We start from the raw sequence: 13642 nt of genomic DNA on the forward strand, positions 1-13642 counted from the left end.
CTGATAAATAGGTTGACTCTTCACCACAGGTTCCACTATCAGTTTCACATCATATTTCCTGCTCTCTCTGTGTTGTGTCCAAAAGAGGACAAAGAGAAAAAAATGTAAAAACAACACAGAGGGAAAACCCGTCTGTTTATAGCCAACCAGAGACACCAGTAAGCAAGGTAATGTGTCATTCAGTAGACTTTTTCCCCTTTTCTTTGACTTGTAGTCCCACAGCTGTTTTACAGTGGTTGTGTTTTTGTTTCTTTCTTCATGGCCCTCTTGAAGTGACTTACAGATGTCATCTTCAGCCAGCAACAATTGAACCTGCCAGCATAGCTCAGCGCTTCCCATATACAGTATGAACAAACATCACAGACTCTATTCAAGATCACTATCTAACAAGAAAAAGGCATGCTGGCTGCAGCAGACAATCAGGAACTAAAAACTATATTTTGACCTGTAATGAGAGCAAAATGAAGTAACACTAAATCCGCTACATATTGGTAGGGATGGGTATCCGGTGCCATAATGGTTCTGACATAAATGGTAGTAACCAGCGCACATTTCGGTGCTTTATTTCGGTGTTTTGTTTTTTTCCTGAGATGTCATACACTTTGGATTCTAGCCAATAATTTAACCTTTCCAAGGATAGTAGGTGGGCCCAGGTACGTACGTTCTCTTAGAGCAGAGCTACAGATTAAAAATGCCCAAGGCGAAGCGGTCAAAAGTCTGACTGTACTTCACAGCAAAAGATGCAAACTCAGCAGCCTGCAACAAGTGCTTCAAGCACATCTACTGCGGGTGTGGTAAATCTCCATTAGCGAGTTAGCGCGGATCGCCCCGTGCGTGGGGCTGGATGGTGCTTATCATTTTGCAGAAAAAAAAGAGACTGCTAAAAATAAAAACAAAAGAGGTTTTTGGACAAAGTTTGTGTTCTCCATTCTTTAAGCACCGATTCGAGCACTGTTTAAGCACCTGCACCGTATCAAAAGTACCGATTTGGCACCGGTATCGGATAAAACCTAAACGATACCCATCCCTACATATTGGTACATTTAGCAGGAAGAGTTAGAGGTAATGGCTTTAATCTCAAGAAAAGAAATGAGCAAAACAATGGCATAATGCATCACGTGACCATGCCCCCAACCCCCACCATGCTTTTTCCCCCCACCATGCTTTTTCCCCCCTTCCTAATAAAAAGTTTAACACACAGCATGAGCTCAGCAGTTACTTTTCTAGTCTCACAGGAACATATATCTATATCCAACATCTTTCCACAGCATGGTGAATCACACCACATGTAAATTGGGGAAAAGACAACATTATAAATCCCAGTCAACTAATTACATCCAGTTTTCTGAAATTTTGCATTTAAAATATGCAATTGAGCCCTTATCTGGTTAAATATGTGTTAACTACACTTGTTTAAGAACAAATAACAACAAATCTAATATATTAAAGTCAACATTTTACACAGAGGGGATTCTGGAAATCTCTGGTTCACTCCATGAATAAAACCATTGCTAGGTTTTTACAGTGTTGGCTGTAAGTGTTCAGATTAATATTTTGGACTCACAGAAAATTACTATTAAATATTTTTAAGAAACTGACTTCATGCAGCTCTAATCATATAAATTCCATTCCCCAAGTACTTAAATCAACACGATTTTTCTGTGATGGAAGTTGCATGACATTTTATGCTTAAATAGGCAAATGAAGTGCCAGTTTTTCAAGTATCCATTCATTTGAATAACTGTCTAATACATAACACCTATAGTGACATTTTCTTCCAGTTAGTCTGAAACGTACAGAGACAAACTGTCGACATTTACCAGTGCATGACAAAAACATGTTGTTGCCTGTAATGCTTCGCAATCAATTTTAAAAAAGTAAAAACAATGATGCACATGGGGCTGGGTGGAGTTTTACAAAGGTAGTGATCATAATCTTAAAAAAAAAAAAAGTTTATCTCTACCATTGAATTTCAGGCTTTGCCTTCCTGAGAAAGACAAAACTCAACGAAACCACTCGTTGTCTTCGTGACAAAAAAAAAAGGTGATCAGACAGTCATATTAAATTACTATAGAGAAATGTTTAAAAACGTTGCTTTTGGTTAAATAAAAGCAATTTTTTAAAAAAGGTATTAATTAGTGAGACTTAGATGTAGTCAGATTTTTGACATCTTCAAACAAAAACCAGGCAGACTGTTATTCTAAGTTAAAATAAGCATCTCTTGGAGTTTATATCCAGTATATAGTCATGAGTTGGTGCTCTAGTTAGTTCATGCTTAATATTCTCCTTTATTTCCAAGAAATAAAGGAGAATATCAGAGGGTCAATCTATTCCTCAAGAGGAGACTTTTCACACAGACAACTGGCCTAGTTTTGGGAATTACTTGTTTTTCTGGTAAGGTATTCGCTTTCCTTTTTACTGTACTTTTAATGCTAGTCACTTCCTCATTACGTAACCGGAATGACAACTACCACAGTAAGAGGAAAGAGGACATGCCTGACACAGCAAAGAAAGCTTTGTCTACATTCCCGGCATAATGTAAAAAAGAAAAAAAAGGACAAAAGACTGCGTTGACATGGGGGTGGGGCGGGGGCATGCTTTGCCTCATCCGAAGGATGATTTTCAGGACAAAGAGCCAAAAGGTCTGACGTGCGTGTGTTTAAACAACATTATCATCTGCTGTTTGCAGATAATTTTGATATTCGGGCATGTGATGTTTGATTTGCACTGAAGTGTTTTAAAAGCTCATTGTGATCACAGGGGGCATCAGCATGCATGTTTCTGAGATAGGAGGTAGCTCCTCCTGAAGAAAGAAACGAGTGGAAATGTTGTGTGCCTAGAATGGGGGTAATCATACAAGTCTTACAGCTGCCTTTCATCGGCCAGTATTTGTTGTGACTCAATGACAAGCGCTGGGTGGTAAAAATAGAAAAGGAAACTGCAGATACAAGTAGCAAAATGAGAGCTCTCTGCTGAGCAGCCCAGAAGGATTTTTGATGGAAAATGAGCTTCTTAGATGTGTCAAAAGATGGGAATATTAGTACAATAATTGGTGACATATACAAAAAAAAACAAAAAAAACAAAAAACCAACCCATTACAAATTAGATGTTAGTTTTGCATGGCTAGGATTAATGTGCTAAACTAAAAGCCATCTAAATACTTTGTGTTAACAAGCATGTCAACATCCTAATTTTCTATAAACAAAGTACAGGTAAGGCTGACCGCAATCTTAATATTTTGCAGGTAAATTTTTGAAAAAGTAGATACCTTTTGGTAGATCTTTGATCAATTTAAAAACAAAAAAAACAAAAACAATATGCGTGTATACATACCATAACTGTGGCTCATCTAACCTACAGACAAGGACTGCTGTCTCTTGGCATGGGTAATACCAAAGCACCAAGTGGTATCAGCACATCTCCTAGCCTTACGAAAGCTGCTCACTCCTTATGCACAGATATGGCGAAACAGGAGAACACTCCCAAAGTGGGAATTCCTCAGAGAAACAAGTTACTCAGTAGAAATATATGGGCCTATTTTTCTTGCCGACTGTTACCACTGTCCCTGACCTTGTAACACGGGGGGAAGCATGACTAGACAGTTTAATTTCCAAGCATATGCTATTTAAATCCCATCTTCTCTTTGCTAAAATGACCTTTGCAGATCTTAGAATTAGTCTTGCTTAAGGCATCTGCATTCCTTAAATTACTCACTGCACTTAAGTGGCATTTTTAATCCTGCATCCTCCATAAACCCCACTTTACATTATTAACAGCTGCCATATTTTATCAAGTTCACTGGGTTAATCAGGGGCTCCTCTGTAACCTTTGTGCCAGTCTACCACAACTGGACTCAAATAGTGTTCAGACACTGACAGTACAGAATGAGATGGTGACAGGCTTTTCCCCAGCGAAATCAGCTAGAATACCCACGTGAGATTTATAGATGGGGCTCACTAAAGGTCAGTGTTACAATGTCCCAATCTCATGAGTCTGGCTTTATCAGCTGGCAAAGACATACAGTCCATGAGTCATCAGTATTGATTTGCTGCCAGTGATCTTCATGACACTAACATGCCCCTGGAGATGAAGGTCAAGCACAATCACATGATCCTGCAGAGCGTCAAAACTGAGTTAAACGTCTGCAAGCATTTTGGAGATACAGCCAACAGGGAGTGAAATTCAACACAGAAATGGTACAGGGAGGGTAAGACAGACTGCTAATACAAATGCCCCACAACTATCCTACCTCCTCTGCTCTGCCTGGGGCTTAACCCTTTGGGTCTGTCCTAAACTATTATTGCATAACAGATTCATCCAAAGTAGCATATGTGTGATGTTTCCCAAAGACTGCAACTACTGGTTTCTCATATCAAGGATATTTGGAGGATACGTGTTTGTCTACGCACATGAAACCCTCCTTCAAGTGATCTTTTAAATGAGTTCAAACGATATTCTGCAAGTTTAAAACTCTAATTTTTAATCCAAAAGAACCAGAAAAGGGGGTTTTCTCAAGTGCACAGAACCATGATCATGTTTGTGTACAGCATGTTATCTGCACTAGATCTGCAGACCTCTGAGTGTGTAACTGACAATTGCTGTGCAATTTTTAAGATTTATCTGCTGTTTATTTGACCAACAGACACATAACGATGATGGCTAGTATGGTCACCAACCCATCAGCAACGTTAATAAAAGGAGACCGTTGATTCCCAAAGCAGCAGCTCCGTGTAACTGTGTGCCATGAATGTGGCTCCGCGCACTTTGGCTCTCGTTTAGCATTAATTACTTCACTCACATTTAGAACTTTTTTAAAGACTAAATGAGCAAACGCAGCTCTACGGCATTAATTTAACTTTGACAGAAACAACATAAGATGCCGTTGTGACTTACTTTTCCTGCGTGGCGTGCTCCTTTATGGCTCCCAGCGTGGAGAGGCTGTTGCTGCCCTGCAGCAGCCTGCAGGTTGCCAGGTGCCGCTGGTACTGCTCCTTCAGACAGGCGTTCTCCGAGCATAAGTCGGACACTTGCTGCTCCAGTTCCTCTATCCTCCCCCTCTGCCTCTCCAGCAACTCCTGCTGCGTCTCGATTATTTTATTAAGCTCCTTCAAATATTCCGCAGCCCTAGTAGGGTTCTCCGTTGGGCTTTCCATGTCGCTCCAACTGCCGTTTTTCTCCTGCGTTCCCTGTCGTAGCGCAGAAGCCGGGGAGATGGTCCTCTATAGTCCAGGCTCGGGTTTAGGCGCAACAATTCAGTGCGTTGCGCCTTTTACGCCTTGTCATTGTTTTGTTTTGTTTTTTTTAACAAACAAAAAAACGATGAGGGTGATAATAATCCGAATCAGAAATACTCCCGGCTACACGCGTTTCCAAGTCCCACTGCCACGAAACTAGAAACTACTCACATATCAAGGCTGGGAATGTCAAGCAGGCTTCAACATATCATTCACCCGCATGTGACAGACTTCACCGTGAGGATCCCGGCTGGCTCTCTAAAGTGTGCTCATTCCCCTGTTGGCAACGCGGTATGACATTTTCTATTAGGTCCCTCTCGCTCCATGCCGTTCCCGTGACTTTTCGTAAACAGACGCTTGGCTGACGGAGTGGGCGGGGTTTTCAAGTTTTATGAATCTACCGCTCGCAGGCAGCTGTAATTACTTTTGGCCTAATGCAGGGGGGTAAATGACTGTTGAGTTTGTCAGGAGCTTAATTTTTCCCACCCTTTTCCATTTCAGCGGATCTATTTCCTGTGCACGTCCTCTTCTCTTCTCCAGGCAGGCAGACAACACACGCATCGTCTGTTCTCTCCGACAAGGATTCATATTGCAAAGAGCCGCACGCATTTTGATCAATTTTTGATTAGGCAGAACTTTGTTGCGACTGTGTTTTGCGCTGTAACACAGTCTGGTAGACACAGAGTGCTGCTGCGTCTTCCCTGCAGAGTTGTTTACTATGCTGTTTGTGTATTGCCATTTTCTCCAGCAGGCTATATTCCCCTCTAATGAAATGATCGCGTTAGCAGCAGCATACATTAGTTTTTGAAACAGAAATGACTGATGTGTTCTGTGCATTTGGGACAGGGGGCTGTATATTAAACACGAGGTGTCCCAGAGAAGGCCAAGAGCAAACTGCAGCACCCGACTCTGATGACAGAGGTCGATGCTTAAGTTTCACCTCATTTGTTCGTCACATCCTGCTTTTAAAGCACAGACTTTTAGATGTCGATGTCTAAGAACTGATTCCTGTCCTATATATACTGCTCTAATGGCAGATGCTCATATTAAGCATGATCAAAGTTTCAAATAATGAGGGCAGATATCTGGAAGCTATCCCCAGGAACCAAAAGCTTGGGCTCTAGCCTACCTCGGAGTGTTTTTTTCCTACTGTTGGCTCCTTGTGGTGTTAGTACATGTGGATATTGTTAATATGGTGTCTCAGGGCTCAGAAGAAAGTTGGGTTAAGGCACGAGGAAAGGGTAGATCAACTTGATGCACACAGATAATAAACTGATGCCCTGCAAGAAGATGAATAAAAATGACTTTCAACTGCAAATCAACAGTATGCAAAGCTACTGTAGAAGAGTCCAAGAATAAAATGGGAGTTGGAATTGAGCACAATGGGTACTCTGCAGGATGTGGTTTTACAAACACGTGTGTATAGGAACTGAGAGGAAGATGGCAGTTTGCTCTTGTAACCATTCCCCCATTGCTGGATTTTTTTTTTTAAGAGAAAAAGAATCAAAGCAACATGCACACTCACACTTTAGTTGTCAGAAACTCTGCTGCTCCAACTCTCTCATAACTCCCTTCTCTCATTTTCTTTTGATCAATTTTTCAAAGCTCCAGTTGAGATGCTGCGTTCGTGGATACAGTTACAGTGCAAATGGAGAGTGCGTCATCCAAGAAACTGAGGGCTTTACCTTTATGCTGCACCACCTGACGGCTGCACTTGGATCATCTGAGATAACTTGTTTTAATGTGGAGACAGAGCATCAGCAAATTCATTCAAACCAGGAGCAGTGGGAAGCAGTTTAAGGACATGCAGTACAGATGGAGTACATTAGGTTTTTCCCTGTGGCTTCCTTATCCACATGGCAGGAGGCCAAGGAGAGCAGCACGAGCCTTGAAATGCCACCCAGAAGGATATACCGTATACAGCTATTAACAGCTGAATGTCGCAGGCTAATGTCACATGTCAGCGCTGCGCAATGCCTTGCTTTATTTCTTACTTCTGAAGCATTTCTCTGTGATGGCACATAATGCCTTCAGGTAAAAATGTATCTCACCAAAACTGCCATTTTACTATCCATTTACAGGTCCCCTCAAGCCAGTGTCTTTTAGACAAATTAAATTGCCTTTTAGCAAGTCACTGAAGCCCATCCAGCAATGATGAAGCTGCTCTTCAAGTGACCCTGTGTTTTAAAGGCAGAAAGTGGGGATAAAAAGAATCCCACAAAAATCCCAAACATAAAAATTTGATTCCTTTAAACTTTGTCCACAATTACACTATCAAACCACACAGCTCAATTAGCCATACCTTCAACTCCAAGTTGAGTGTACTGGAACTCCTGTTTTGTGGATAAGCAAATGCCAGCAACCACATACGCACTGTCTGTCAGTATTATGCTCTTGGGCTGGCTCCTTTCTTCCTCTGGCTGACCAGTTATACGGCGTTGCCAATGTGGGTGGCAGCCAGTGAGATTTATTTTCTGAAATCGCTCATACAGTATATTTGCCCCTAAACAAACCCAACCCGAAGCCTCTAGGTTCAGCCCTACAAAACATTTACCAGCTGCGATGAAAGAAAGACCCCAATAATCTCACCAGCAGAGTGGAAAACATTTCCTTTTTCCCTCCAAGAGAATACAAAATAGTCTCTACTGAGCCGACAACCACCTCATATAGATGTGCATTTGTGTGATGGATCTGAAATGGCACACGAGAGGAAGCGTAGTAGGTGTTAGAGCGATTTACTCACTGATCTCATATTGCACGAAATATATAATTAAAATCATAAATGCATGAACCAAATGGGGAGTTTTCTGAATGGTGCTTCTGCAATAGTTCAAAACAGTAATAATACAGAGCGAGTTGATTAGCCTGAGTGATTTTATATGAATCCTGAAAATTGAACTTCAGCACTTCTCTCGTCATACTGCCGCAGTGTTGCTTAGGAAATGCATCGGCAATGTATTTACATCCATTATACAGATATGGAAAAAAAAAAAGACTATTAACTACCAATACTGTCATGAGGTCCATCAGCCTCTGACGTCCCTTTTAAAAGAGATCTTCACACACAGTCTTGAAAACATGTGGGAGCTGCCTTATCATTCTTGTCAGTTCTCATTCAGTACCACATCATTGATCCTCTCCACCTCCAGCACAGTGACACATCTGGAACAGTGGCGGTTTTGCTTCACCCGAGACACAACAGCCTGATAGGCAGTTTTTCCACAACCTGTGTCCCTTAATGGCGAAAATAAATTGAGTGTCATTTATCCACGGAAGACTGCCTTAATAAGCCATAAATATACTGTACAGCCACATGCAACTACCTGTTGATGGGAGTAATTTAAGAGACGTTCACTGCCGCTTTTGAATCTCAATGAATTTTAACTGAAGCAGACAGCAAAATAACAACTGCTACCAGTGCCTCCTGAAAGCAGTTATTGAAGTGGCAAGGCAGTCAAAGGTTGGTGGGTTTGCTTACACAACACACCGGTTAAATGTTTCCTTTTTCTAAGGCAGCCAACATCTTAAGCATACCCACGAGCCCCCGTTGTGGCCACAGCAGCTGGTGTTCCTGAGCTTTCTCATAAACAGCTCTCAGGCATGAGTTGAGGCTTTGTCTGTCTAACACCCCCTTTGAGAAATAAGGAGCGTGGGGGAAATAATGCAAAGACTATAGCTGGAGCTGAATAAGTCCCACTCAGGATTCTTCTTCTTGTGCAGCAGTTTACATTGGTGAGGGTTTATGTCTCACAATATGGTTTCCACTGAGCCCTGGGACTAGCCTAACAACAACACTGGAGCTGAAATGATTTAATTAACAGAGCATCAGAAAAATAATCTTTTCTTCTTCTTTCTGTTGCTTCCTTTAGGGGTCACCACAGAAGATCATCTGCTTCCATCTCACCCTATCCCTAGCATCCTCCTCTGTCTCTCCATCCCTTTGCATGTCATCCTTCAGCCCCCTGTCCAATAATCCACAATGTCAGAAATGTGCCTTCAGTTCTTAAATGTAAGAATTGTGTGCCTTTCCTTATTATACATCATCATGATTTTACCATTTTTTTATTTACAAGGCATTTACTTACACAAGGCATTTAATCAAAACTGCTGTCAGGCTCGTTAGCTGCAGTCCTAAATAAGATGAAGTCGTAAATTACTAAAAAGTGCACATGTCGACAAAGTGAAAACCCCTAAGAGCTACTTTTTGGATTGTAGTGCATGTGTGCCACGACTGATGTTCTGCTGCTTTACAAACGATCCTGTGGTGCACGGTCTGCTCTGCTCACCTATTTGGGTTTGCATTTGCTGACATGCAGGCGGCTGCTGAGGGCATACAAATAAGCCAGGTGACCGAGTCCCACCACGGCAGCCCAGAGCAGTGTTACAGACAGATGGGAGATATTTGATCAGTGGCCACAGACCTTTACATGTCCTGAGGGAGCCCAGGAGAAAGACGCCCCACCTCACCCCCCCGTCTGTTTGTGTGAAATAAGGCGAATGCGTGTATAGAGCGTGCTGGCCTTTGGATACGTGGGAAGTCAACCGTTGCTAATGCAAAAATCGTCCTCCTTTCTTTCCTTCTACTGCTATTGATGTTTTGCAAAACTAATCGTGTTCAAGTAGTTTACAATTTACTGAGAAGTTAAAAATATGCAACTTCAACAACACTGAAAAGGATAAGAACGTCATGTCATCAAAAAGCAACAAAGAGGAAAACAAAATGTATTAATGAGCACATTAATGAAACACCGATGCAGAAATCCACAGCGAGTTGCAAAATTGCCAAATGTGAGTGACAGAATCGATGTTTCTAGTTTTCTGCATTTTGAATTATTCAAAGAAGACAATGCTTTCTGTAAGTCTTTGCATCTGCCACAATTATACTAAACTGACAGCATGTGGAAAGAAGAGAAATTCACAAAAGGTTTTTAATGAATAATTCTGACAACAGTGAACAGAAAAAGTAAAAACTTTAATCAGCAAAGAGGAGAGTATATTCACACAAATTCATAACTGCATCATGTGCTAAATGCAGGTCAGATGTGACAGTAAGGCATGGATCTGGAAAAAAAAAAAAAACAAACCCAGATGGCTAGCATAAATACAATTCCTGGTCGTTAATTTTTTTTTTCTTCACATACAAAAATATGGCATTTAAAACAAAAATCACACATCAAATGTTCAAGCAATTCAACAATGCTACAGTAATCTTGTTCAGGATAAATGGGCTGTAGGAATAAACAGAAGCATTACATTTTCAGAAATGAGACCTGGTCACATTTGAGTGCTTTTTGCAATCAAGCAACACTGGGATAAAAACTAAATGACAGTTCACATTTCGTTGCCGTTTCACATTAATGACTCAGACAGAAGCTGGATGCATTGTGGCTCGAAAATCAGTAATACTGAAAAATGGGAAAAATCAAACTCCCCCCAAAATGCCCTAAAACAGAAGTAGTCCAACCTTTTCACGGTCAGTAATATGCACATTTAAAGGGTTCATTATCTTTGTGGATGGATTCAGTGGACGGCACTTTTCCTCAAAATGTATACACTACAACATTACAGAGAACAACATCTGCTCGTAAAAAATAAATATTTTCAAACTAACAGTTGATTTCTGTCTTATAAGAGAATGTGGTTTATCCTGAGTTACTGCATTTTACACTTCAATTTAGTAGCCAAGCAAACAAAAAGAAAAAGAATTATGAGCATAAACTAAAAGTTTTTAAGTGCGCTCCTCACTGGGTGTCAGTCAATGAAGTGGTTTTGTATAAAAAGCTATTTTCATGGCAAACCACAAAAATACATACAGGATATGTAGAATTGTGCACACACATATAATTTATATTTACTTCCACACACATAAGCAAACACACAAGAAAACTGGAAAACAGCCCTATAATAATCTTGCATCGCCTTTTAACTGATCTTCCACGGTAGAAATTGTTTCATTTATGCATCTGTACCAACATTTCAAAACAAAGATACTGAGATTTTGCTGTCACCTCCCCACAGCATTCATCCTGAGGGACAGAGGCACATTCTCTACACTTTAATGGCCTGGGGTGTTTTCATTTTAAGGAGGAGAGACTAAGCAGCCGGCTTCATCAGGACTTGTAGTCTGGGGAATAGAGCCGGTACCTGGGGCTGCTGTTCAGGCTGGTTCCGGGTAACGTGCGGTTGAAAGAATTTGATAATGGTGAGTCTAAACCTGAAGAGAGAAATGTTAAATAAAGAGTGTAAACAAGGCATCAAGAGCCAAATGGCACAACCACTCTGTGTGACACAAACCACAAGTGGAAGAAGTCTGTTAGAAGTTATTAGTAAATAAAAGCAATCTAGAAAACACTACATAGTTTAAATGTCATTTAACCAGCATAATTTGACACGCTAACACATACATCTTATATCAACACTCCAGCTTCCTTCAAGACAAATGAGTCTGTAGAATGATAAATAATTTATGCTTTAGGTTCACATCCAAATGATCTTTATAACATGTTGAGGTGACATCAGTACAACCAGGCTAAGGGGGAGGGAAATACTAACAGCTGATCATGTCCAACTGAAAAGTAATCAATTACTCAACTGGTTAAAAAGCTTTGACTCAAGTTGGAACATATTGTGCACTTCTGGAAGAGTTACACTGTAAAATCACTTTAGCTGTTGTTAATCTAACATGTTTAGTTGTCTTATACTAACAAATTTCCAGGGAAAACACTACCTAGGCTACTTTTATGCTTATATTTCACTTATTCTGAGTTACTACTATTGCACTATAGCACTGCTGCTGCCAATGGCACCTCATTTCAATAATTTCACAGTACAAATTAAGACGCATCTCATCAGTGACAGCAGTTCATTGGAAAATTATTTTTTCCTCATATATTGTTAGAAATACCATCATTGCCAATTTTAAATGGACCTCCGGTGTCCATGTTTTTGGGGGGGGGGAGAGAGAGAGAGAGAGAGAGAGAGCTATCACCCAGAGCCCAAACAATAGTCCACACTAAGATGCCAACTTCAGATAATGTGGGGAGCTGTGTAAAGCTGCATAAGGGGGCTACTTTGAAGGGGACAGTAGCCAAATTAAAATCCGATATCTTTCTGCTTTTTAGGCACAGTCAGCTTTTTGATCAAGCTGTATATTCTCATGAATGTATGTTCTCATCTATTTACAAATCGCTGTTTGGGTAAAGTCACAGTGACATTGCCCTACCTGAGACTGGTGACGACGGTGTCCTCTGGATGAAAGCAGGATGATAAGTTCGTTCCCTTGGCGTGAACACCGAGTGGAGGACTGCCCGGGGGGGATACATTTAAAAACATGAGTGTTTGTTGACCTTCCTATATAAAAACTCTTAGCCACAAAACATAGTATTACAACTTTAGGTGCTTTAAATTATGACCACCACTGATAACTGACTGTCAAGTTAAAGAAGTACTTCACTGTGAAAGAACTTGTACCACTGCAATACACTGATGCATCAGCTTGTGTTTGAAGGAGTTAAAATTTTAAAATACAAAACATGTTAATAGCTTTAATGGATGTTCCAGTAACAGTGGAAAAACCTTGCTTGTACACAGTCTGGATAATGAGTACTGTAACTTTCCTTCAGGCTCTGTGCTTTTAGCATAATTAATTTTGACAAAGAAGTACCGCATTAAAAAGATGCAAAGTCTCAACTTTAATTTTGTTTAAGACGTCAGTATTGAAAGGGTTTCATGTGAGATGCACCCCTCAGGGCACAAACGGTTATTCAAAAGTATTTGGACATTTTCCTAGTTAATGTTCTTTGGGCTGTGGTTCTGTCTCATTCACAGAAGACTCCCTTGTGGCTCGAAGTTGATTGATATTTGAGAATTGATGCGACTTCCACAGGAAGGACATATCATTTTAGAGACTGGACTACACCTACGTAATCATGACCCGTTTCCCTGTCAGTGGTCATAGTACAAATTCATGACCATACCCTCAAACTGATGGCGAGCTTCACAAATAGAAAAGCCTAGTTGGTAAAATGATCCTGCCTCAAAATGATAGACTGTAGTGTAGAAGAAAAGGGGAAAAGAAAAAAAAGGGGGATAAACTCAAAGCATGACACCTCATCTGTCAGAGAAGGTGGTGCATCCGTTATGGTTGCCTTATTGATTTCAAGGCTGACAGAGGCAACAGGACTGTAGAGGTGCACAGGAGCATTCTGTGTGCAGTGATTGAGTCAAATCAAAACTAATTGGTTGCTTCGGCTGTACTTTTGGGATCGCTGAATGATGAAACATCCTAAGAGCTTTCTAGGCTGAGCACTTGGAATAGCTTTGATTCATCAGTAAATATTAAAACATTCCAATGTGCCTCAACCTAAATGAAGAGCTGACTCCAAGCAGGGTTACCCCCACAACAAGC

General features: G+C 40.7%; 2 protein-coding genes across 4 annotated transcripts in view; both read right to left on the reverse strand.

The window, feature by feature from the left end:
* Positions 1–5566, reverse strand: part of iqsec1a (IQ motif and Sec7 domain ArfGEF 1a) — a 100475-nt gene extending 94909 nt beyond the window's left edge. For both annotated transcript variants that reach the window (XM_085444400.1, XM_085444407.1), the window contains exon 1: positions 4895–5566. In XM_085444400.1, coding sequence (XP_085300526.1) covers positions 4895–5154 — 260 coding nt within the window. In that variant the 5' untranslated portion in view covers positions 5155–5566. The remainder of the gene's footprint in view (positions 1–4894) is intronic.
* Positions 5567–10188: 4622 nt separating this feature from the next.
* nup210 (nucleoporin 210) overlaps positions 10189–13642 on the reverse strand; it is a 30997-nt gene continuing 27543 nt past the window's right edge. For both annotated transcript variants that reach the window (XM_085443256.1, XM_085443255.1), the window contains exons 39-40: positions 12458–12538; positions 10189–11449 (exon numbers count right to left, since the gene is read on the reverse strand). In XM_085443256.1, the coding sequence (XP_085299382.1) occupies positions 11346–11449; positions 12458–12538 (185 nt within the window). In that variant the 3' untranslated portion in view covers positions 10189–11345. The remainder of the gene's footprint in view (positions 11450–12457; positions 12539–13642) is intronic.

This window comes from Copadichromis virginalis, linkage group LG20 (assembly GCF_057382275.1).
Source record: "Copadichromis virginalis isolate Kocher_CV1m ecotype Utaka linkage group LG20, C_Virginalis_male_GT1.1, whole genome shotgun sequence".
Classification (NCBI taxonomy): Eukaryota; Metazoa; Chordata; class Actinopteri; order Cichliformes; family Cichlidae; genus Copadichromis; species Copadichromis virginalis.